This window comes from Epinephelus fuscoguttatus, linkage group LG9 (assembly GCF_011397635.1).
Source record: "Epinephelus fuscoguttatus linkage group LG9, E.fuscoguttatus.final_Chr_v1".
In the NCBI taxonomy this organism is placed as follows: Eukaryota; Metazoa; Chordata; class Actinopteri; order Perciformes; family Serranidae; genus Epinephelus; species Epinephelus fuscoguttatus.
This window is the reverse complement of record NC_064760.1, coordinates 25414926-25439950: the sequence shown is the minus strand read 5'-3', so window position 1 is coordinate 25439950 and position 25025 is coordinate 25414926. Positions and strand designations below refer to the sequence as shown.

At 40.8% G+C, this 25025-nt stretch overlaps 5 protein-coding genes across 5 annotated transcripts; 3 read left to right on the top strand and 2 right to left on the bottom strand.

The window, feature by feature from the left end:
* The first annotated feature begins 277 nt into the window (after positions 1 to 277).
* On the top strand, positions 278 to 5817 carry cd74a (CD74 molecule, major histocompatibility complex, class II invariant chain a). Its single transcript, XM_049585658.1, has 9 exons — positions 278 to 495; positions 1737 to 1906; positions 2378 to 2478; positions 2644 to 2697; positions 2775 to 2861; positions 2968 to 3046; positions 4399 to 4599; positions 4715 to 4780; positions 4894 to 5817. The coding sequence occupies exons 1-9, from the start codon at positions 407 to 409 to the stop codon at positions 4905 to 4907; spliced, it is 861 nt and encodes a 286-aa protein (XP_049441615.1). The 5' UTR covers positions 278 to 406; the 3' UTR covers positions 4908 to 5817.
* Positions 5818 to 7199: 1382 nt separating this feature from the next.
* Positions 7200 to 9791, top strand: LOC125894489 (monocyte differentiation antigen CD14-like). The gene is made up of 2 exons (XM_049585904.1): positions 7200 to 7495; positions 7953 to 9791. Exon 2 carries the CDS (start codon positions 7980 to 7982, stop codon positions 9381 to 9383), a length of 1404 nt encoding a protein of 467 aa, XP_049441861.1. The 5' UTR covers positions 7200 to 7495; positions 7953 to 7979; the 3' UTR covers positions 9384 to 9791.
* Positions 9792 to 11048: 1257 nt separating this feature from the next.
* On the top strand, positions 11049 to 21215 carry si:dkey-201i24.3 (kinesin-like protein klp-20). Its single transcript, XM_049586809.1, has 17 exons — positions 11049 to 11075; positions 11177 to 11231; positions 11331 to 11389; positions 11475 to 11525; positions 11651 to 11935; positions 12022 to 12104; positions 13391 to 13501; positions 13766 to 13894; positions 17091 to 17227; positions 17305 to 17516; positions 17615 to 17680; positions 17789 to 17900; positions 17976 to 18100; positions 18260 to 18379; positions 18565 to 18732; positions 20836 to 20986; positions 21133 to 21215. Exons 1-17 carry the CDS (start codon positions 11049 to 11051, stop codon positions 21204 to 21206), a joined length of 1965 nt encoding a protein of 654 aa, XP_049442766.1. The 3' UTR covers positions 21207 to 21215.
* Positions 21216 to 21290: 75 nt separating this feature from the next.
* slc35a4 (solute carrier family 35 member A4) lies at positions 21291 to 22661 on the bottom strand. The gene has a single exon (XM_049586158.1). The coding sequence runs from the start codon at positions 22659 to 22661 to the stop codon at positions 21684 to 21686; it is 978 nt and encodes a 325-aa protein (XP_049442115.1). The 3' UTR covers positions 21291 to 21683.
* Positions 22662 to 23200: 539 nt separating this feature from the next.
* On the bottom strand, positions 23201 to 25008 carry LOC125894622 (SLC35A4 upstream open reading frame protein). Its single transcript, XM_049586159.1, has 3 exons — positions 24884 to 25008; positions 24417 to 24515; positions 23201 to 23399 (listed from the first exon to the last, which is right to left on the bottom strand). Exons 1-3 carry the CDS (start codon positions 24896 to 24898, stop codon positions 23202 to 23204), a joined length of 312 nt encoding a protein of 103 aa, XP_049442116.1. The 5' UTR covers positions 24899 to 25008; the 3' UTR covers position 23201.
* Between the last annotated feature and the right edge of the window lie 17 nt (positions 25009 to 25025).

Below are 25025 nucleotides of genomic sequence, written 5' to 3'. Positions count from 1 at the left end.
CAAGTATAATGCTACTAAAAATATGATTAATGGGTTATTATTAAACCTATATTTATTAAAAAGACCATGTTAGATAAAAATTGGTAAAACAATAGATAAAATCATACAGTAGAAATAGTTAGATGAAACTCAGGCCATAGAAACCCAGCAATCCTCTCTATCGTCTGCCTCTATCAACAAGTGATGGTGTAATAATCTGACCAATCACAGCTTGCAGCCTCTCACAGCCTCACTGAGCCACATCCCACTGCGCTTTAAAGACAGGGGACTTTCCACATCCATTCATCTTTCTGAGGAACCTGTCTGGTACTCCTTCCTCATTTCTGGGACCATTTATCAGTTCCAACCTCCCGGAGTCTCTCCAGTTTGTTGCTTTGAAGAAGTTGAGGAAAATCTTGCAAGACAGATGGCCGAACCTGCAGAAGGTGCTCCCCTGGCCACTGGGAGTCTGTCGGGCAGCGAAGAAGTCCTTGTTCTTCCTGCAGCACCCAGAGGGTGAGAGGAACCTGTCTTATGAATTTATACTCAAAACAACAGCTGTTTGCTCAGTGGTGGCTCCAATTGCTAATCTCTGCTCTCTCTGCTCATTAAAATGAGCACAAAATAATCACAATTAAAACTTTTAGTGAAGTTTAGTAGCTAATGTACAGAAATAACTCTTTTTTTTTTTTTTTAATTGTGCTTATATATTTTGTTATTCCTTAATGATATGATACTGAAGTCTAATGTTTTCTTTGCATCTGATAAGTGCTTTCCAATATTTTACATGTTAACACACTGTTTTTGCATTAAATGTATTTCAAAGCATCTTCAGCAACCCTCAGTTGGACTCTTTTACAGAAGACATCTGCCTAGCAACTATTGATGCTGTCATACCATTGGTTAATAATTTACCACAAAGAAAAATATTAGCCAGCGTTCAACATTTCAGCATAAAAATATATATAATTCATGAGTGTTACAACTTAACATGTTTTTAATGTATGAAAAAAAATGTGAGTGATAAATAAGGTGTGTTGTTTACCTCACATCACTGACTGTTTTATTTTTCTGCAGGCCTATTTCATTTTAATAATAGTCTATTAAGATAAATTAGAGCTAACAGACTAATATTTTACTAAAAAAAAAACCAATTAGATATTGTTTCATGACATTGTTTACACACAGTAGGCAATATGGACTTTGTTTTGTAGTTTCACTTGTAGCAACTATTTATGAAATAAGTGAGTGTACAGTTTTGACCTATTTATGATGAAAAATACAGTTTTACACTTGTTTATACCTCTTAAATAAGCTCTAAATAGTTGCTGGATGTACTTCCTCATAACGTCAGGAGAAGTTGTCTGCCTGGTAACAAGTGACGCTCGCATTCCATTGGCTGATTATGAGCAGATGAGAAAAGGCTGACTGTATTTTTTTGTCTTCAGGACTTTAAGTAACATTATCATAACTTTGAAGAGATGATTATTTGTTTTTGTTTGTTTTTTTTGAATATGTCTAATACCAAAGTTGTTGTTTACATATGGGGCTTTTTTGTGTGCCAAGCTCATTTCACATCTGCTTTAAAAATGCCCAAACAGCACTTGAGGAAATCCCCCCCAGACAAATTTAATACCTTGGAAGTTTTTGGATAATTTAACATCTCAATTTTAGTCAGACTTTGGTTTTGTGTGTCATGTAATCCCTTCTCCCCTGCTGCTTTATCCTCGCTTATCATTTTCATTTCTCTCTCTCAGGGGCTCCAACAGCCGTGCCTTGAAGATCGCAGGCCTGACCACCCTAGCATGTCTGCTGCTGGCCAGCCAGGTCTTCACCGCCTACATGGTGTTTAACCAGAAGCAGCAGATCCACTCGCTGCAGAGGAACTCAGACAAACTGGGCCGACAGCTGACCCGCTCATCCCAGGGTAAAAAGAGGCATTACAGTCCAAAATGATCAAGCAGGATGGTCCCAGTAGGGATGTGTCATTAATGAGTAATAGTCTTCGTCAGACGAGGAGGAGGAGGAGGAGGAGGCTGTAGGAATAAGGAGGTGGACAGGGAAGTGAGAGTTTGCTTTAAGGAACTTGAGCTGAGGACAGAGAAATGAAAGTTTTGCTGGTGACTCATAGGGGGAAGAATCGGCTCTTTGCTGTTCTTGTCATGATCTTATCATTCCAAGAAGTGTCACATAGAGTTACCATGATTTTGTATATTAACCAGTATTCAACACATCCGGAGTTGCTGTGATGAAAAGCACTCGTTCTTTTTTATTAGCTGTTAGTAAAAGTGAACAGATTCTCTTCCCAAATTCATTTTGCACTTTTTTACACTTTTTTCAATGCCATTTCTCTTTGTTTTGTTTTTCTTTGCTAATTAATATGCTTTTTTGTTTACAGCCGTGGCCCCAGCGAGGATGCACATGCCCATGAACAGTCTTCCCCTGCTGATGGACTTCGACGCAGATGCCAACACCAAGCCCAAAAAGACACCCCTGACTGTAGGTTCACACCTGCCTCCTGGGAATAAAAATCTTTTAGCTCTCTGTGGCAACAAACTTGTTTCAGACTTACAATATTTTCCTAAATAGCTTATAAAAAATAAATACATTACAACATGAATTTAATATACTGAATTATTTGACTCCTCTGTTCCCTCTCATCAGAAACTGAAGGAGGCTGTTGTCAGCGTGGAGGCACAGCTGAAGGAGCTCCTTCAGGTATGCTGCACTCCGCATCTTGTTTGTCCTCTCATTACTGATGTTGTGTTGTCACTAAGCTCTGGTTATGTTCGCAGGAGGACTCTCAGCTGCCGGAGTTCAACGAGACCTTCCTGGCCAACCTGCAGGGCATGAAGCAGCACGTGAATGAGACCGACTGGAAGGTAAGGGCTCACGCGCATTTGCATGGACACTACTGAAACTAAGAAATAAATAAATAGTATTAGTCAGTGATTTTTTTTTTTTTTTTTTACATTTTGTATTGTGCAGAGCTTTGAGTCCTGGATGCGTTACTGGCTGATCTTCCAGATGGCCCAGAAGACGCCTGCTCCCCCAACAGCTGAACCAAGTTAGTGCAACTTTCTTTCCTTTACACTGGAGTGTGTTGTTCAAGCTTGGGTGAGCTACTGGTAATAGCAGTCATTGTAGCATGATGTCATCGTCTAGCCTACAATGCTGTGTTTCTAATAAACAATAAGTCATCTGAGACAAGTCTTTGGATTTTAATACTTAGGGCCCATAGAAGTATGAATAGATAGAAAATAAGGGTCCTTTTTGCCAGAGGACCCAATGACACTTGCTCCTGTGGCAGATACCGACATATCGGCTGAACAGAGATGAAATGCGGATGGTGGTTGTAGAATGGCAGTTGCTGCAATATTTCCAAACGGGGGCAAAGGCATTTTTCTTTAAAGTAGTCCTGTAACGTTATCCCCACCACTTGAAACTGCCATCTCTCAGCTCAGCCGCCTGTTCCACCAGTAGAGACTGACCTCTGGTGGCGAGTGTCGTGCATTACAGCACATCGCCTAATACAGCATCTCTGTATCAGTTTAACAGAGAGAGGAGCATGTGCATTTTTAACTGTATTGAAAATCATACTTGCATGATTTCTGAATACCCTGGTTTACTATAATACCTTGATACCACCCAAGCCTAGTGTGGCTGATGTTTTAATCCAGACTGGGGCTGTGACAGTGGCTGCTGGTTTTCTTACACTCCCAGTAAAGGGAGTAAGGACCATGGCTCTAATATGTCACTTGATGTAAGATAGATCTGAGCAAAAATAGAGTCTGGCCATCAGGATTTTACCAGATGCATACCAGAGGCTTGTTTAAGATAACTTTTACCATAGCTCTTATTATTTTGGTGCAGAAAGGTTAACAGTTGCCTTCAGGATATTGTTTTTGCTACTGTTACCGAGTTTTAGGAGCGTTTATAAAAGAGGTTGTTATGTCTTGCAAAGGGTGAGACCATCTCTCTTATCACAAGTGTTATTTGCAACACAGGACAGGGTGTAACTTGAAACAAAGATTTGGCCTTGCTTTGAAGGAACAGTTTGGGGAAATGCGTTTTTTTTACTCTCTGGAAAAGAGTTACATGAAAAGATTATTACTGCTCTCATTCGATACCACTCTTATTAATATGTAGCGCTTTCGGTGCACCAGTAAGCAAAGTGAGCTTTAACGTGTGTGGGTGCATTTTGTTACCTTCACTACCTTTGCTATGTTAAGCTAAGCGGCTGTAGCTTTGCATGAAATGAACAGATAGACTGGTATCGATCTTCTCATCTAACTCTCGGCAAGAAAGCAAATAAGTGTGTATCCCCAAAATCACTCCTACTTTTAGTTTGCCACAGTCACCAGTTATTAACACTGAACAACCCATTAACATCCCAGTGTTCTCCGCTCTTTCCCTCAGCCTCTGCACCTCTGACCAAATGCCAGCAGGAGGCAGCACCCGGACCCTCCAAGATCGGTTCCTACAAGCCCCAGTGTGACGAGCAGGGCCGCTACAAGCCCATGCAGTGCTGGCACGCCACCGGCTACTGCTGGTGTGTGGACGAGTTTGGCACTGTCATCGAGGGCACCCGCATGCGCGGCCGCCCTGACTGTCAGAGAGGTAAAAGACACAGATTAAAGGACTTTTGATTCAAAGGTGCATCTGTAGCTTTCCATGCAAGGCTGTCATGGATGATTACTCTAATTACTTTTTTTTTTTCCCCTGTTCATTTTAGCCTCACTGTATCCTCGCCGCGTGATGCTTGCACCCAGGCTGATGCAGAAGACCCTCAGCCTTGATGGTAAGTGCTTCAGTATAGATTTTTTTTAGTGGATTCATAGTTTGGATATTTATTGACAAGCTTTTGTTGGTTGCCACACATCCTCACATGTTGTGTTTTTCTTTTTTTTCCAGATGATACAAACTAATAAAGCACTGGATGTTTGCTTTCATCAAGCTTTGCAGAAATGAGAAACTAGGTATTTTCAGCTGGGTACAGACAGTTGGTAATTGCTGTGACTCCCGATCAGTTAGTGGACTTCCATGTAATCTTTTGATTTTCACCATTTTGCTGGCTGCTTTAAATCAAATCAGTAGAGGCCTGTTACAGTTTATTGCTTTTAATTTTTTGTTTCATAACAGACAATCTTGGGGTGTTCTCATTGACATTTTAAACTAGATTCATCAACTACAGTGTATTAAGGTATGTGTGTTAAATGTATTTGTCTTGAAAGAAAGCTTTAAGGGTCGGTTCACCCAAATTACATAAATACTCCCTCACCTCTACCAGTCTACAGACATGGAAGTTGTTCAGGTTTGAAGATAGCGTCTCTGATTACTCTGCTCCCAACCCACAACAATGGAAGTAAATGGAGGTTTGTTTGTGGTGCTCACAGCTTTGACAAATATTTAAAAATATAACCAGCCAGACTCTTTGCAGAGTCAATGTCCTGTGTGACTCTGATAATCCACAGACCACAGTGGGAACAGTTTTCATTCGAACTATTTCTCTGATAGAAAGTAGTCCCAACAAAAACTGTTGACAGTGAAGTCTGTTGATTATTCAGAGTGACAAAGGACATTGTTTCTGGAAAGAGTCTGACTGTTTACATTTTTTAAAGTGTTTGTCAAAGCTGTGAGCACCACAGAGAAGCCTCAGTTAAATAAAACTCAAACTGTGGCAAGATATTTATGACTTTAGTGAGAAAATATTGTATTTTGTTTTGCCTTTTGTAATTTGGGTGAACCGACCGTTTAAAGCCTGTGAACGTTGGAGGATGTGACTTTTCTATGAAGATGTTTGTGTTAAGAAGGCTAAATAAAGTTTTCCTAACAACACTGTTTGCCTTATTATACATATATGTTCAACACCTGGTCCTGTTACGTCAAATAATTGTTGAAGCTATAGACGAATAAGGCCTAAATAAACCTGATTAGATGCACTGATGCTGCTCAGTCCTGGATTTTCTGCCATCTGTTTCTGGTTTTAAAGGGACATTTCACCACCAAAACAAAAATACATATTTTTCCTCTTACCTGTAGTGCTTTTTTGGTCTAGACTGTTTTGGTGTGAGTTGCTGAGTGTTTGAGATATTGGATGTAGAGATGTCTGCTTTGTCTTGAATATAAGGGAGCCAGATGGCACTCAGCTTGTGGTGCTCAAAGCATGAAAAAATACATTCGAAAAACTCAACAACAATGTCTCTTTGCAGAAACCATGACCCGGTTATTCAAGATAATCCACATACCTTGTTGTGAGTAGTTATGTAGGAACCAGATTCCTTCGACTGAACTACACCTGCCAAATGTATCAACATGCAACAGGAACCTGCATCTACTCATGGACAGGAAGCACTCGCTTTTGATTATGCACCATACAAACATCAATGCCATCCTCGGCTGAGCTGCAACGTTAGCTAGCTCAGAGGGTGCTAGGTGAGCTAATAATAGATGCACACTTCCTTCTGTGATACAGTTGGTGGGTGTAGTTAGGTAGAAAGAGAATAGTTCTACATTTAACTGCTCACAACAAGGTCTGTGGATTATCTTGAGTGACAAATGTATAGTTTGGCACTTTGAGCACCAAAAGCCGAGTGCCACCTAGTTCCATTATATTCAAAACAAAGCAGACATCTCTACAGCCGATACCTCCAACACTCTGCAACTTGCACCAAAACAATCTAGACTGATAAATAGCACTACAAGTAAAAGGAAGAATATGTATTTGATATGTGGGGGAGAACTGTCCCTTTATGGCAGCTGTTTCAATAGCTCATTTATTTAATCATCCTTTAGTCCTTGAGCTTTTATTCTCCTCTGTACATGGTTTTACAACTACCTATCCCTCCCTCTTTCCCCATACATTTTCTAGCATTATCATTAAGGGGAGACAGACTTAGACTTAGAAAACTTGAATGTCCCCAAAGGGGCAATGTTACAGCACGGTAAACTACATAAACATAATGTAAACACAGCTAGAACAGAGCAACGAAAGTCCATGATCACAATCTGCATCTATAAGTTAACACAACCTCCCATAATGCTCAGCGACCTACAGCAGTTTGTTGGGTTGAATTGCCACAGGAACAAATGACATTTCAGCTTGGCTAGTTCTGATCTCAGGATACCTATATCTGCTACTAAAAGGGAGCACCTGGAGTTCCATTAAAAGTGGATGAGTTGACCTTGTCTGCCTTCGCCGTCAGCCTGGTCAGATCGGACTGCTGCACCCTATCATCAAATCAATTAAATGAAATTACCATGATCTGTTCAGCGAAGAAGAAAACCATTGTGTTGATGGCACACAAAGATCAGACAGGTACAGTTAATTAACTGCTTTTAGGAAGTAGATATGTCCTAGAACATGGGCCTTCCTCTTTCTTTTAGAGGTGTGAGTAAGAGGAAAGGAAGTGGGAACATCTGTAGCAGAAAATCAGAAGTCAGGTGAGAATAAAGACACTGAAGGGAGTCAACAGTTGATGGTCATTACCAACAGCTAAGCTGAGCTGAACGGAGGGTAAGTGTTTAACTTTAAGACATATGTTGTTGAATTAGTGTTTTTGGTGCATTTTTAGGCCAAGTTATAGATTAAGGTTTTGGAGATTATAGAACGTGTATATTATGAAGTTTTCCATTTAGATAAGCAGACATTTTGAGCAGCTTTTAACACTGCTTGACACGTATGGCATCATTGACAAAACAGGGAGTTTTAAACAATTTTGAACTTGGAAATTGAAACAATATGGACAATTTAAGAAAATATTATTAATATAAAATGTTCTGTTTTTGTTTTATTCCTTAACAATGTCAGAAATGAACCAAAAATCTGGTATATAAGCAGTGTTTTAGGTTCCAGAGTTTCAACTTTAAATTTAATATCTTTCTGAAGTTACTAGGATGCCTTTCATTCTTCAGTTTTCTGCTAAAACCATGAAATATAATATTCTGTCCTCTCTGGATCTTGACGTTTTCAGGTGTTGCTGACAGTCCTCCCGGCTACCATGACACTGAATCAGAGACTGATTCTGCTCCTGCTTTTGGGGCTCACTGTCACTTCAGGAGCAGATGCTTCTCTTTGCATTTCAAGTGAGGATTTGACTCGTTGTGTGTGCAATGTTATGGTTATCCACTACCCACAAAGCCTTCTGAATTGTTTCAATGCTGTAGAGCTGGAGCTGAGAGATGGCAAACTGGATGTATCTGAGATGGATCTAAATTTGGATCCGACTATTTTCCAGTTCATCCAGATAGATAAGCTCATTTTTAATAACGTCAGAATTTCCTCGTCATTCATCAGTGCAGTCCTCCCGTTTCTGTCCCTGTTAAATCTGAAGACAATCAGCATAATTTCATCCACTGTGGAAGTTGTCCAGCCTTCCGGGCATCCAGAGTTTCTGGAAGCATCTACAGTTAAAGCCCTTGTGCTGGAGGATGTGACAGTGGACCCCTCTCTCCTCCAGCCCTCCTTCCAGAAGCTCCACCGCTGGTTGTTTGGCTCCCTAAAATCTCTTGTTCTTGTTCGTTCTGGCCTGGTAGAGATTGACTGCAGCTGGGCTCACAAAGTAGAAAACCTGGCTCACCTGGATCTGTCAGAGAATCCCCTCTCTTTCACCAGCCTGCAGAAAATCCTAACTTGCCCCTCTCTTTCATTCAAGTACCTGAAATCTCTTCATCTGAGATACAGCAACCTCAGCTCCCTCCTGTCTCTCTGCACACTCTTGAGTCTCACCCCTGCCCTCACCGAACTTGATGTCAGCGGCAACAATTTCTCAATCATCGACTTTTCACGCTGCCCCCAGGTGAACCTGCTCAGGATGCTCAACCTCTCCCACTCAAGGGTCACAGAGGTTCACTCACTACTCTTTACATCTCTGGAAGAACTGGATCTGAGTTATAATTCTCTGGAGACATTCAGTAGCCCACCACAGACCCTGAGAAAGCTAAATTTGTCTAATAACCGTCACATACGTCTCCACTCTCTGCATAATCTGTCTCATCTCCAGGAGCTAAAGGTGGACAGTAACCAGCTTGCCATCTTGATAAAAGACACAGGTGCCAATTTGAGCACACTGGAGCAGCTTGAGCTTCTCTACGGAGGGAAAAGTCCTTATCAGTGTGACTGTGCCCGAAAAGAGGTCATCGTCTCCCTGGACAACGCAGACACTGTGTTTGTGGAGGACTTCCCAGAAGAGTGTCTGTGTGCCAGTCCAGTGCTTCAACAGATAACCACTCAGAAAACCACTCAAATAACCACTCAGATAAAGGATTTGTCTCTTGAAATGCACGTGACACCGACTGCTGGGACACGCCGCCACAGCTCTCCTCTCTGTCTGACACTCTTTATGGGTTTGTTGTCACACCTGGTTATTTTTGCTGATGTTTGCTGCAAACGGCATCTTTGTTAGTTTGATTGTACATGTATACGGATAATTATGTATACAGGGAGGCTGTGTGTTGTTACGTCACCTGTGTTCTCCTAAATGCCCGAGACAAATTTCTCTTAAGGGAGACAATAAAGGCTAAAGGCTCTTACTTTAATCTTATCTTGTTTTAGTACCACTTTCTAATAAGACACCCTTTATAAAGGGTTTAAACGAATGCCTTTATTATTTGTTAATACATTATTTACTAAAACATACAGATCAGTTACATGCCATTAAAAAGAACAACTTTTGGGTTGCTAAGTTGTAAAAAAAAATCCCTTTTGCTGATTGGACTGTATATATGGGCTTATTATGAGACAGTGGGCCCCTGGGCACAGATATGCAAAGGGGCCTCACCACCTCTCGTACATAGGATCAAGACACACAGAATTTGTGGTGGTTTTGCATCTCTTTGTAGTGGTTTGTGTGTCTTTGAGGTTATATTGTGTCTTTTTTTGGTTGTTTCATGTTTCTTTGTGGTTATTTTGTGTCTCTTTGCAGCTCCTTTGCATCTCTTTGTGGTCACTTTGAGTCTCTCCCTGGTCCGTACATGTTAATTTGAGTGACATTTTGCAGGTGAGGGCCAGGCACTTTGACACTTTGGGCCTCTGGGCCAGTCCCAGAAGAACATGCTGCCATATACATATCTGCAAACCACAGACACATCACATTTGTTTCATGCAAATTATATCAATGCTTCCTAAGAGTTGTAGTTCTGATTCCAGCTGTATGAGCTTAGTTTCTCCTGCAGCCACCATTCAGGACCAACAAACAACAAATCTGGTTGTTTTTAGTAAGACAGCAGCATTTCCAGCTGCAATTGTGGAACCAAACGGGGCATTTTAAGCCAAAACATGATCTTTTTCTAACCTTAAGCAAGTTTTTGTGCCTAGACGTAACAATATGTCAATCACAGCATTGTTAACACTTATAGTAATATAAAGTTTCAACATATCCACTACATAACAACATACAAATTGTACATATCTGTGGTTTGCAGAAAGGTACAATTGCAACATCTATTCCGGAGACTGTGTTGCAAATGACTTACCGTCCCAAAGGATCTAAGATCTAACTGCACTATTACCACAGGAAAAGGCGTTTTTGCAACCTGGCAACCCATAATTTGCTTGTATTAATGGTTTATAACTGATCTATAAAGCATTATAAATGATTTAATCATTAATGGTCATTAGTTACAGCTTAGAATCACTTTTTAAAGGGTGCCATATTGGAAAGTGGCAAACTTGTGAGTAATTAGATGTAAAATTAAAGGATCAATCAGTTTCTAATAACAGTAATAAAAATGTTGGTATATATTTTTTAAAATCTCATCATTGCTTATTACAATATCTCTGTGTATCTCATGATTTAAACTGATCAAGTAAATCTGACAAATTCATACGAATGTTATATCGGTCTGATCTTTTTCTGTATCATATTCCAAAATTACATAATAAAGATGTTTGAAGAAAATCATTTCATAATTCCTGCTTATCAATACTCCCAGTTGTGACCTTGGTGACCATCTTGGTAAGCACACCCTGATCACCCAGACCAGTGAAAGTAGATTCTTGCTCATTAATATTTCAGTGTGTTGTAATGAAATCCAGGTGACCCAGTGGCTAAGGTACACATGCCGAGGGGATGGCCACTGAGAGCATGAATGCACCTGTAAGTACTGTCTCTTTACAACCACATTAGTGTGAGGGGAAAAAATGGAAAAAATAGGAATTAAGACTGGCTTGTTTTAACCGATTTCCATGTTTCGACAGTTGTGTGAGGGAGCTGAAACAGTGAGAGTGGGAGTTGTACTCACTGCAGTCCAAGGTAAAGCCAGGACAAACGTGTAAAATCTGTAAAAGAAAGAAATCTGCTCTACTGTCCCTGGGGATTTGTGTTTAAATATTCTTCTGTGTTTGGGTAAAGACTGTGTGGCTATTCGTGAAGGAGGACGTGGTGTGGACTACAAATCGGGAAAGGATGAGGTAAAACATTTGAGTTTGTTCCACTTGACATTCTGCAATTTGCTCTCTGGAGTCTCTCACTGTTATTAATGTGTTTTCCAATCAGGAAGCAAAGTCCTTCTCCTTTGACCACGTTGTGACTGTGGACAACATACAGGTCTAAAAAAAAAAAAAAAAAAGCTTCTGACTTCCAATTTAAACATACTTAATTATGCATCTTTACAGCTTTTCATTATCAAATTTCTGGATGTCTGTAAAGTAAGTCTGATTATAAATCTGCAGAGTTTCCACCCTGAGCTCCTGCAGCCTCTCACTGAGTCCATATCCAGTGGTTACAATGGAGCACTGATGATATGTGGAGCCTCCGCAGATAAGATTAACACTCTGATCGACCAAAGTATCATCAAACAGGTGAAGCCCAAAACAAAACTACACTTAACAGTGACAGATTTAATGTGTTCACTATCAATCGTACTCCTCGCTCTGTCTCAGGTCCTGGCAGATCTGTTTGGTCGTGTGTTGTCACAGATGAAAGAGGAGTTGTTTATCTCTGTGTCATTCCTTCAGGTTTGTCCTTCTATTTAGTAACATCACCATAAATCATATGAGACATGATACAACACAGGATAACTTCTGATGTTTGTCAATGTCAGTTTTATCCAGATGGCAGTGCCGTGGATCTGCTGAGCCCCAATAGACAGACTCTGAAACTTGTTCCACATCCCGTCCTTGGAAGGTGAGTCCAGATGAAATAGATACAGTAAACAACAAATACACACTTACACCTCATTTGTACATTTAAAGAAATACATCACCCCTCAAATAGCCATTTGTATGCTTATTATTCACCCTGTCTTATGTTGAATTTGAAACTTTGTTGTTTTCTTATGCTTCCATGGCGAACAAAGAATCCAAAAACTGAGAAAATTCATCTGTTTACAAACTGTCACACAATAGTGCAGTATTACCCATGTCTCAGTTATCAAGTCGTATGCTCAGTACTTCCCAAACAGACAGCCCTTTCCGATGAGGAAACTAAACAGGAAGTAAAACTCATTAAAGCTCGCCTCAAAGCCAGACTCCATTAACAAAACCAGTAGCTTTACCTTGCTGAACACAGGAGCTGTTGGTCTACCACTGCCTCAATCTGTAGTTTGTTTGCATTACTGCATAACTACGGTGAATCCGAACTAACCCTTTCAAACATTAAAGTCTCACAATAACACAAACAAACTAACTGATCGAGAAAGCGGTAGACAAGCAGCTCCTGTGTTCAACAAGGTAAAATTACTAGTGACTTACTACAATTATCAAAATTTTTCTCCATTTCAGTCAGGACCACTTAAGTCAAACAAAACTTTATTTCCATTTGCAGCATTTTATTTGGCGGTATGGCTCTGTTATGGGACCTCTTTGCCTTTCCTCAGGCCTACACAAAAAGCCTCTTCCACGTGCCTGTGTGGAAAACCTAATGCGGAGAGAGCACACCTCTCTGCCCTTCCACGCAACTGTGTGGAAAGCCTAAGGCGGAAAGAGCACACATCTGCCCTTCCATGTGCCTACATGGAAAGCCTAAGGCAGGGAGAGCAGCAGCAAAGAACCCCAGGAACAAAACTGAGCAGCATCAATGACAATCAGAGATGACATTGATAAGTTAGACACAGCATGAAAAGGAGGAGCTGGGGTGGAGGCAGGTTGCAAAGCAGCTTGCAGAGGAATCAGCAACAGTAGGCAGGCCAGAGCAGTTTAAACTGGGCGCCCTGAATGAGATTTGCCAATTGGTTGCATAGAAAGGAATCATGTGATCTATCAGCTGACTCCCTTCCATCAGTCAGCTGCTCCATCAGTTCACTGAGATCAGTTGATGAGGCTGAGCTGAACTTGACAATTGTGTCCTGTCTTAGCTAACGTTATACTCAATTTTTTGATTCTTTGTTGACCAGAGGCCTGTGAGGAAAACAAAGTTTTTCAAGGTATTCCTTTACGTGTATGAGATGCAAACCAAATCATTTTTTTTCTCAGTCTTGTAGGAGGTTTATGTGAGGTGTGCGTGTGTTCAGCAGAAGAAGCCTACACTATGTATGAAACATGCAGGGAGACACTGAAGGCCAGTGCAGGCTCCATTTCCAGCAGGTAAAGAACAGGCCAAATAAACTCTGGCCATGTAATCCATTAGCTGAATCACTTTGAATGGATTAATTACAACGGTCGATCACAATAGCGCTAAGTGTCTTACTGTTGCACGAGTGATTGGATTGTCACGGAGCAGATTTATCTTTGTGTTACATGGTGTCATTTCAAGTTGACCTGTCCTGCGCGTTATGACCTTGATACGAGGAGGTGGGATGAATGGACCTGTTACTGTCTCTTCGTGTTTGTGATGTGTTCTTTCCTCAGATGTAGTTCCCTGTTCTCTGTGGCCATTGAGTGGAAACTTCATCCACAGGAGGTGGAGTCAGAGGTCTACCGCAGCAGACTGCAGCTGTTCAGTCTGGCAGGAGGAGCCAGCAGGACTGACCTCAGAGGGTCAGTCATATTATACTCATATACAGTGAGCTATACATTACACGGGCCAGAGGAACTAAAGCTGATACTGTAATGTTCAGCTAGGTGGTAAAGCACTACTCTGACTGTGGTTGGGCTGTTCATTCATTGGTGAATTAAAGAGTTAGAAGACAGTGGCAAACCAAGTTTTACTGAAGGAGAAAATGCTTAGTTACATCACATGACACCTTTGTTAAGTGTGCCTTTAGAAATATTTGAACTACAGCTGGCCTTTTGTTACAAGTCACAGAAGAAAAATCACCGGTGCACATTACTGATGAATGAATTCCATTTAGCTGCTTCAGTGTCAGAGTCCTGTTATTGTGCATGCTGGCTCACTGTCACACTGTCATGACTTACTGCGACACGTGAGAACAAAGCCAACGTTAATTTATGACAAGTCAAGTGTCTGCTGTGAAAAGAAAACATTAATCAAGTCAGACAATGAGGACAGTGTCATTTGCTTCCCGTGTAAACAAACCTATGCTCAATGAAATCTGAAATATCTGCAATGGAAATACTTTATTTCCGTCAGGCTTCATATATATTTGATTATATCTACTACCAGTCACTTAAATGAGCCTTGCAGCTTGATGTGTGTGTGGGTGGATGTGGGTGGTGGTGAAAAAGTAACACTTCAGGAAACAAAACAAATAACTATTGAAATTTTGGGGGAACTTTTTGCTGACTGCCATTGAAGTTGAAGAGGCAGTGGCATTTCTAAAGTTGATTGCTTTTGCACGGTGCACATATTACAGCATTTCCTATTTGTATATTGATTTTGTGTATACTACCAGAAAAAAACAGCATGCTGAATAGATTAGTGGTGTAGTATACAGTGTATAATTAGGTATTAGGATAAAGCTTTTGTTGTCCTTACTTGGATATATGTTTGTTTCGACACATATCTGACACCAGAGAAGATCTTTATACAGCATGCATGCATGAACACAGACATACCAAAAACTTAAAGTGTGCACCAACAGGAAGGCGAAACAAAGTGCATCAAGAAAGCTATATACCATGGAAGTCAGGAACATCTACAAGATCTAAATCATATCTATAGCGTAGATAGCAATATTAAGATGACATCACATGAATGCAAGTCTATAAAAATGGGTTTTAAGAAATTATTTAAAAGGAATCACTGATTCTGCAAACTGTGTCTCCTCAGGCAGGTCATTCCAAAGCCGAGGGGCCCTGACGGCAAAAGTACGGTCACCTTCAGATATAGGGGACAGTCACACAAGAGCAAAGCAGGCAGCTGACTATCGTCTGATGAGGCGATATTCGTACTAAATGTGGGCAGTGCCTGTTTGATGCACATGGAAAGCTAGCTTGCCCGCTAGTGCTAGCTTGCCACTGCAAAGTATGATATCTTTGGTACATTTTCCTTTATCTTAACACTCTATGCCTGTCTCCCAACTCACTGCCAGCCAGTTGGGGGACAGTTTGTATTTTTCATGGCTAGTATTGCACAAGATCGGCTGGTTAAACACAGCAATAATCAGTGTCTCGTCCAGGCATACTTTTTTTTTGTTATTGGTTAAGCTTGCAACTTCACCAGTCATAGTTGAACCCCATTCAGTATAAGGCTGCTAGTTGGCTTTACCCCTTTGCTCACATGGCCTAGCGGTAGAGTGCGCACCCTGAGACTGGGAAGTCGTGGGTTCGATCCCTGGCCGGGTCATACCAAAGACTATAAAAATAGGCCCCATCGCCTCCCTGCTTGGCACTCAGCATCAGGGGATGGAATTGGGGGGTTACATCACCACGATTCCCGAGCGTGGCACCGCTGCTGCACACCGCTCCCTCAGGGGATGGGTCAAATGCGGAGAACAAATTTCACACACTCAGGTGTGTGACAATCAGTGGGACTTTAACTTTAACATTAGTCAACAGTTTTGCTATATAGCTTGAAACCAGACCCGGACGTGCATTAAAATAGATCATTAAAATCTTAAAAATCAATATTAAATCAAATAGGGAGCTAGTGGAGAGAAGCCAGAATTAGGGTGATGGGATGTTGTCTGTTGGAGCCAGGGAGAAGCCTGGCTGCTGCAGTCTGAGCTAGTTGAAGGCGAGAGAGTGACTTTTGGTTGATGCCAGTGAAAAGGTTGGTCCAGTGTTCAAGTCTAGAGAGAATAAGTAAAAAATAAGTGCACTGTCATAGTTTGACATCAGAGTCCTTCACATTTGGCATGCTTAAGGAGGCTCTGGGTATCTGGAGTTTAACATTCAACATTTTTTCAAACTTTATTAGATTTCAAGAAACATAAACGGCACATAACTATCTTACTATGTAATGACGAAAACTCTGTGTGTCTGTGTGTGTGTCTGTTCCACGTTTTTTTCTCACTGACTTGGTCAATCCATGTGAAATTTGGCACAGTGGTAGAGGGTCATGGCAGGATGCGAAAGAAGCAATATTACATCAATTGGCCAAAGGGGGGCGCTATAGCAACTGATTGAAATTGCAAACTTTGAATGGGCATATCTCATGCCCCGTATGTCGTAGAGACATGAAACTTTGCACAGAGATGCCTCTCCTCATGAGGAACAAATTTGCCTCAAGAACCCATAACTTTCGGTTATATAGATTTTCCGCCATTTTGAATTTTTTGAAAAACACTTAAAATCGATCTCTTCCTAGGAAGTTTGACCGATCTGCATGAAACACGGTGAACATAATCTAGGGACCAATATCTGAAGTTCCCTCTTGGCAAAAGTTGGAAGACTTACTAAAACTGAGCTTCTATAAGGCAATGAATATTGGGGAGGGCGTGGCTCATCACATAAAGGTGTATAACGTCTCAAGGGTTTCACCAATCACCACGCAACTTTGTAGGCATATGACCACACATAATCTGAGGGGACCCCTCCATTATTGACCCCATCAAACAAAATGGGGGCGCTAGAGAGCTAATTTCTTATCTAGGCCTAACTGCCATATTGATTTTTACTAAACTTGGTAGATATGTAGAACAGGACGCCTCAAGGTGACTGGAGAAATTTAACTCTAATTGACAACTGGGTGGCGCTATAATATTTATATATTCTTAAAAATGGCAAAAATGTGACCGATCGACTGATAAAATTATTATTATTATTATTATTATAATGCACAAATCATACATTCCTTTATGTCTAATACATTTTTACCACAAATCCTCTCCAGAGTCAGCCCACTGGTGAAGGTTATGGACCAAACTCAATACGAAGCTACAACAAATGAAAACATCTTCCCGTGCCTTCTCAGTGATGCCTTAACAGGGAACAGCAGGACAGTCCTCATCTACTGTGTCCACCCTCAAGGTGAGTGTTCCTCTGGGCCCAGTCACCTCAACTCACCTGTAATCCTTTGAACATAGAAGTTACTCTTTATCCATCAGGTCTCCTAGATGATGAGACCCCCTCCGCTTTAGCTTTGGCCCAGAAAGCAAGATGTTTGGTGACTAATGCCAGTGTTGATCGCTGGTGTCCAAGGGCAACTGAGCAAAAGATCAGAGATGACATCGTGGAGCTAAGGAGCGCGATGATGTCACAGGGGGAAAGTGAGGTTCACACCACCTTTAGGTTAGCAGAGCTGACCCAAAACCTGCAGGTAATTCATTAAATAAGTCTAAACAGTTCTTTCTCACCGTCTCCTGCGGGGACTAATAGAGTTCATAGCTGAAATGCCTTCTGTGATCTCTCTAACAGATTGTGAAAAATCAGTCATGGGAGAAGAGGAGGGAAGAGTCAAAGAAGATAAAAGACAAAACGCAGGTTTCTATCGAAATTGTTCACATTTCCACACAGGTTTAAAACAATGATAACAGATTATGTGTTCCAAACATAACGAAATGAGGAGCATATTTTGGATTGATTTGGCAGAGCTGTCGGACCCCAAATAGCAATTTGCACAGCAGTGATCACAGAGAGGGGACGGACACAATGAAATATTTACAAGCCCAGCTGAAACAAGAAATGGAGGAGCATATCAGAGGTAATCTGCTGTGATATGAAATGTGTTTATATATAGGGACATCGATGATATTGTGTTTGTTTGTCATATTCACAGAAGGTAAAGGGAATGTAGAGAAAGTCCAGGACAGAGTAGGAAGAATTCAGCAGCTGAGGGACGCTCTCAGAGAGGAGACACTGAAGAACGGGGCTGCTACGGATAAATCTGACCTCTGTCAACAAGTAATGCACTCTATCTATTAAATATGATATTGTACGCCACTACATCAGATTGGATAACGTGTTTACAGGCTTTGTGAATACTCCATTAAACACATAAACAAGATTTATGCGTGCGAGAGTGGACAACCCACACTAAGAAATTTATTTTGCCAATTTAAGTCTCAGTTAGAATACAACAAAGCCCAGGAACGGAGGAGGCAACTTAAGGAGGACCACGGGAGATTAATTCAGGAGGAGGTGGAGAAGATGGAGAGAGACTTGGCACAGGAACAGCTACTGGTGAGATAATGAGATACACTGTTGTTTAACATTATTCAGTTTGTGATCTATCTTAGCTGAGCATGCTGAGTCAGTTTAAATTAATGCAAGGCTGGATTTATGGTGGGCAGTGGAAACCACTGCATTTGCAACTTAATTCTGTTATTCCCTTGCATTTTTTATGGTTTCATCCATTCCTCTGCTAGACAGAAGGCCCCCAGAGAGAGCTGCTGGTGCTGACCAGAGAGAGGCAGGTCCTGGTGCTGCAGATAGAGGCCCTGCGTGCTGAGGCCCAGCAGGCTGAGAGAGACCTGCAGAATCAATATCACAGACACCAAACAGAGCTGCACTGTCTAAGAGAGGAGAGCCTGCAGGTGGGAGTTTGTTGTATCAGTGAGAAAACACTGACTCAAATAATGTCACATTTTCATTTAATTAGTTTATTACTAGTGTCTTCTTACCAGTAGATGAATATGTGGTTCTATATTCAGGAAGTAAGGTACCTGTGCCTTTCCAAACATCCAGTAAAACTGCTCAGAGGACAGTTTTGGCCTCAAGTACAATGAAATTCTAAGAATCATTGATAGATTACTGAACAGGCCTACTGGGTATAACGTGTCAGGTGTCCTCAGGTTGTCATCAGCTAATGTCACTCGAAGAGACTTGCACCACAAAGGAAGAGTATCAAAATGACCACAAAGAAACATAAAAGGACTACAAAGTGATTCATCTGCAAAGAAACCCAAAGTGATGACACAATGACTACGAAAAGTGGCAAAACAACCACAAAGAGACACAAATGACAGCAAAGATGCACAATGCAATGAATAAGAGGCACAAAAGAGCTACAAAAAGATTACAAAGAGATTAAATATCAGTAAAAGAGACAGAAAACAACTACAAAGAGACTTAAATGTCCGCAAAGAGTCACAAACCTGCTAAGAGACATAAAAAACCACAGAGAGATGCATAAGGATTACAACGAGATGCAGAACAACAACAAAATAAGGCTGAACAACTATGAAGTCTGTGCGTCTTGCTCTTATGTAGGAGAGTTTGTGGGGCCTTCTGCATGTCTGTACCCAGGGGCCATTGTCTCATAATCCACCTGTGCTACGAACAATGTCATTTTGCACATATTATTAGAGTAAAGTAGCTCTCAAATTATTTTAGAGAGATCCAAAGGTCTCCTAAGTCAGTAAAGAGTGGAAGCAGCAGCCACACACCTTCCACGTCTTGGAGATATGATAAAAGATGCACAGTTTGTCCCAGTACCTATAATTCTACATTCTTCTAATGGAAATGTTTAACTTTTCATTCGACCCCTATGTTTACTGGAAAAACCAGATCATTAAACATGCATTTGCCTTACATACAAATGTTTCATCGGGCATCCAAATGGTTCTCACTTAACATGGTTACTATATCCCTTTATCATTTAAGATGTTTATGGATAATATCCCATACAGTATATATTGCATCGGGGAAATACACTCTATAAGCTTTCCTCTTGTATGTGTCAGTATATTAATTCATTTGTAATCTTGAATACAGTTAATGACAGGTGTTGATTATGATGATTGATGTTATGTAGCACTGACACGTTAGCCCTGGAGGCCTGCTATCGGCCAATTCACCCTTTGAAACCTGAGCAAATTGTCTCAGTTTCTTTCAAAAATATGGGGAAAAGGCCATGAACAGCGAAAGAAGAAATGACCCCAAAAAATAGGCAAGAAATTAGTGAAAAGAGAAAATTTAAAACAAGAACATTATGGAAAAGAAAGTTAAAAACAAACAAGGAAATGACCTGGAAAAAGAGCTTAAAAATTCAAATAATTCTGGAACATAATTTTAAATATAAAATTAGAATTAGAAATATAGTTGTTCCCTAGCTTTTTAAAAATTATTTTCTAAATCTATTAATTTTTTGCAATTTGTGGAATATTTCTTACCAAATTGCTCATTGCCGTTTTTCCCCATGTTTTTGAAAGAAACTGCACAAATTTGCTCTGGGTTAAAAGGCTTAAATACTGAGGCATCTAAAAGCAGCACAAGAAAAGTGATGTCACTCCAGGTTTCAAAGGGTTAAAGGAGAGCATTTTAGGTAAACATGATTGTAGTCCACATTTTACAGCACTTAAGGTTTCAGAGCAATTTTTCCCCCAAAATTAAAACTAAAAATGGGACACCAATCAATGCATTATAGTTATAAAAACAGCAGGGTTTGGGATAGGGATACAGATTCTACACAGAAAAGGATTTTTTTTTTTTTTAGATGTACGTACAAAAAATACAAAAGAAAAACTCAAAAATGTATAGACACATACAAAAATAAAACAAGATATTTTTTAATAAACATCCGACTGTTCATGAAAACTACAGCTGCTTTATAAATGTTTACATGAAGAAGCATTTTACCTGCCATCTTGCTTGCATCACCCTTCTTTTTCTGTGTTATCTGTTTTCCCACTCTCCAGGTGTTCAGAGTGTTTCGTCAGGTAAGCGAGGAGCAGAGGAGGATGTCAGAGGGCAGATACCGCAGCGTGCTGCTGGAGGCTGTGCAGGATGCCGTATACCTGTCTGCCCAGAACCAGGAGCTGCAGGCTGACAACAAACAACTCCGTAAGGGTCAGTGTATGTTTCTCAACCTCTACCAGACTGGCTGTTATATTAAAGATAAAGCTTTCCCTAACCTCTAAAGTAAAACGTGGCAGAGATGCCAAGTCATGATTCTTCCACCCACCAGCATTTAAAAACTTGTTTTTCTTTTACAGCGCTGGGGGAGTTGAAGGATACTCTGGCTGTGCGAGGTGACTCTACGACTGAACTCTCATCCCGACAACAATAAATATATGACTGGAAGATGTTTATGAATCAGTGTGTGTGTAATGTGATTCATGAGAAATAAAACTGTTTTTCACAATTTATTGGTTATCATTAACACGCTTTATAACACTTTGATATAATCTTTGACATTGTTCTTGGCAGAGAATGAAACAAAATGACAATAGCAGCACTCTTCAGAAATGTTAGACTGAAGATATTATAATTCTGACTTGCATTATTATATGAATTTACTCACATCATTGTAACAGAATTATGAATAAAATTGTAAAATGTGGTGTAAATTGTCAGAGTCAGCTGACGTAACTATTCACAGATAATATGGTATGTGGTTACAAATCAGAACAGGTGCTGGATCCTGTATTTCAGAAGGCAGAGATATAAGGCAGAAAACAAATCACATCTGAAACTCAAAAACTATGGAAACAGAAATACAAGTAGACCGCAGTGAGTTGAGTGGGCCTTGTGGTTCAGTTATTTACTATCTGTAATAAAGGTAAGCTGCCAGTCCAATCATAGAAACGGGTAGGAGGAAAACAGGTGTGAGCTGCAGCCCTAAGATGCCCCAAGACAACAGAGCATTAACCAGCATGGAGCAGGAAATGACAAACAGTCTGGTGATCCCGCTGCCGTGCTTGAGCACCACAGACATCAAGAGTCCATTAGCTGCCTGCCCTACTATAATGGCCCAGACCACCCCTGAGTATCCTTCCAGAAAGCTCTTTTCACCTGCTGCAAAGGAGAAGCAGGACAGCCCGTTGATGGCCACACCAAACACATAGAGGTAGAGATTCTGTAAGCTGAGGGGCAGCCTCTGGCTCTTCAGCACCATCTCTGTGTAAACTGCTGCTAGCCCTGAAACACAGCAGTACACCAGCACAAGGAAAAGCCCCCAAGTTGTGATGTGAAGCCTGGGACCTTCCTCAGCTTCAGTCCTCTCAGCGTCCCCTGGGCCCAGGCTGCTGTAGCTGTGGCACACGCCTGCACCCATGAGGAGCCCCACAGCTAACCACTGAGAAGGCCGGAGCCTCTTGCCCAGGCAAAAGGAGTACAGCAGGGCAGTGGAGGCAATTTTCAGGTTAGAGAGGACTTGGTATGAGCTTGGGTCCATGTAGGCCTGCATGAGTACTACCAGGTTGTTGTTGAGGGCATAGAGTATGGCAGGGACTGCATAGGGGGCCACGCGGGCTAGAGGTGGAGGAGCATGTAGGGCAGATGTACCCCCAGTTAGAACAAGAGTTGCCAGAGAAATCACCAGTTTGGATAACTCAATCATGACAACACATGATGAGGGGTTGAAAGGAACTTGACCATCGACTTTGGTGAGAGTGATGAGCGGTGCATGGGAGCCATAGATAAGGACCATCAGCCCGAAGAGGACACCCCAAAGAATTCTTTTCACCCACTGTCTCCTAATCCTTGCTGGGGATCTTGGCCCCACATTCTGGATCACAATCATCCTCAACAATACAAAACAAACACTTAATTTCTAACTAATTTGAACTACTAGCTTTAGTGCAAAACAACTCTCACCTTTTGGCTATTTTTTAATAAATAGCTATGAATCTCAAGAATTAAAATACCTTTTATAAAATACTCTGAAACACTATTCTCTGTGGAACTCTGTATATGTACTTTGAATGGAACAATAAGGGGGTAGGACATTTGCAGGAAATACTGCCTGTTTTAAACATGACTAATTCAAAATCTAATATGCTGGCAGCAAACAAGGTATGAAATCTGATGGACCAACATTAACACTGAAAGCATTAAGTCTTCCATTTTGTGTCACCATCAAACAGACAAGTGAAAATGAAACAGCAGTATTTAACTGAACCCAAAAGGAAAATGCAAACAAAAACACCAGTCATTGAGTCCCCAATGAAAGTCCAGTTACATCAAAATCCTGAAGGCTGATCCGTTACGAGCCAGCAGCTGCAACAATATTTCTTTCTCTTTTGGTTGTTAAGTCACCGGCGAGACCAGCAGTCGGCCCAGATTATTTTGGTCCTTTTTTCATGCTGTTCATATAGTCTTTCACGGTCCTTTCAATGTTGGGCACTTGATAGTTCTGTGCCGCGTACATGCCAGTGATTGTTCCCAGCAGCACTCCCAGGATGGCAGAGGAGCGTAGCTTGGCCACCACATAGCCGGCCAGAAAGCCCTTCAGAAATGGAGATCCCAACACTGAGCCTCCCTGAAGGAGCAAGACAAAACAGCAGAATTTTCAGCATGGTCCCAGTGCAGAAAAAGGACACAGAGATGGGTAAAAAAAATTAACACATTTACACTGCAAGAAGGGAAAAATGTTTAGCAAAAATAAAATCATATTGTTAACAAAATAAACACAAAAAAATCACAAGAGGATTTTTAAGGAAGACAAAACTAAACAAATTAACTCAATCACCATCATTCACGGGCAGTGGTGTGATGTAATGAAACAATAGCACTTTGTTATTATAGTTATTATAGTTATTTCAACTTTCACTTTTGCTCCACTGCAATTCCTAAATAAAATTTATACTTTTACTCCAATATATGTCCACTAAGCAAAGTAGGGAAGAATGGGAGGAAAACAGAAGGAGGAGGGGACGGGTGGATGAATGCAGGAATTGGGGTGCACATATTACGAAGAAATAAACCTTAGAATTCTCAAAATTATGACCGCTTGCTTTTTTATTCACAACATTAACTAGGTGACTTAAACTTCTGCCAAAGTCATTTTCTGATAAGATATCTAGACTTTTACTTAAGTATAGCTTTCAGGGACTTTATCCACCACTGGTCATAAGAAATGCCTTCTGATTTTAGTCATACGAAAGGTGAATGAAGGACATTGCCATTAGACTTACATTCACCATCGAAATTACGATACGAAATACTTTATTGTCCCCATAGGGAAATTTGTTTTGGACTCATATGCTGCCCACAATATGCCTTCACCGTGTGATAAAACAAGCTACATAATAGTTAGTTAGTTGTACAGTAAGGTTTCCAAACCACGCTGACATGCCATATCTGATCACACTTTCTAATAAAGCCTGATAGAATAAAATCATAACCCTCTGATCCACGCCATACACTCTGAGTTTGTATTTTTAAATTATATCTGAAACAACCCATGGTTGGTAGAGGAGGGGGAGAAAGCTGAAACAACTTGAACTTTTTTCCACTCGTGTGGTCAGTGTTATCAGGGGCACCTTTAAAAACTCACCTGAGGAAGTCCTACAGAAATTTCGTTCTCTACTCGCCTCTGGATTTCCTCCAACTGGTTTTTGAGCTTTGTCAGATCTTTCAACTGTTTCAGAGGATCCTAAAATAAAAGCAAAGCATCACATTTTAATATTAGGAAACAATACCACTACGAATTCCAGCATTTATGTAAGCTAACGCTGCTGTACGATATAACCTGAAGTTACATTTACTGACAGAATACCCCACGAAAAGGCTTTGGTAACAAAACAGCTCATTTCTCCAAGTTTGCTGGTTAGCTAACAGCCACATAACTTAACCGGCTGAAGATGGATACGTTCATTTAGAGCCATCATCTCCCCGGCAACTTTATTTAACAGCCAACTGCTGCTGAGACGAACTGTTTTCGACCTCCTCTAAAAGTTGCTGTCATCTGACGAAAAAGGTGAAATTAATACGTTTAAAGCCAGAGCACCGTTACTCGCTCACCTTGTCATCCGCCATCTTTGCTCAGTCGAGGTTTCAGTGTTCGACTCATACGCCTGCGACACTATTTTCCACCTTCAGATCGATTACTTTGGTCTGGGTTACAGTTTTGTGAAATAGGAAATATGCAGCACCACTTTTGAGA

Bases quoted from the DNA above. Each gene is read 5' to 3' on its own strand.
- cd74a (XM_049585658.1), top strand. From the start codon at position 407: ATGGCCGAACCTGCAGAAGGTGCTCCCCTGGCCACTGGGAGTCTGTCG. The intron at 496-1,736 runs GTGAGAGGAACC...TCTCTCTCTCAG, and splicing joins CTTCCTGCAGCACCCAGAGG to GGGCTCCAACAGCCGTGCCT. The intron at 2,862-2,967 runs GTAAGGGCTCAC...TGTATTGTGCAG, and splicing joins TGAATGAGACCGACTGGAAG to AGCTTTGAGTCCTGGATGCG.
- LOC125894489 (XM_049585904.1), top strand. From the start codon at position 7,980: ATGACACTGAATCAGAGACTGATTCTGCTCCTGCTTTTGGGGCTCACT.
- si:dkey-201i24.3 (XM_049586809.1), top strand. From the start codon at position 11,049: ATGGCCACTGAGAGCATGAATGCACCT. The intron at 11,936-12,021 runs GTTTGTCCTTCT...TGTCAATGTCAG, and splicing joins TCTCTGTGTCATTCCTTCAG to TTTTATCCAGATGGCAGTGC. The intron at 17,228-17,304 runs GTGAGTGTTCCT...TTTATCCATCAG, and splicing joins CTACTGTGTCCACCCTCAAG to GTCTCCTAGATGATGAGACC.
- slc35a4 (XM_049586158.1), bottom strand. From the start codon at position 22,661: ATGATTGTGATCCAGAATGTGGGGCCAAGATCCCCAGCAAGGATTAGG.
- LOC125894622 (XM_049586159.1), bottom strand. The intron at 23,400-24,416 runs GTGAGTTTTTAA...TTGCTCCTTCAG, and splicing joins TTTCTGTAGGACTTCCTCAG to GGAGGCTCAGTGTTGGGATC.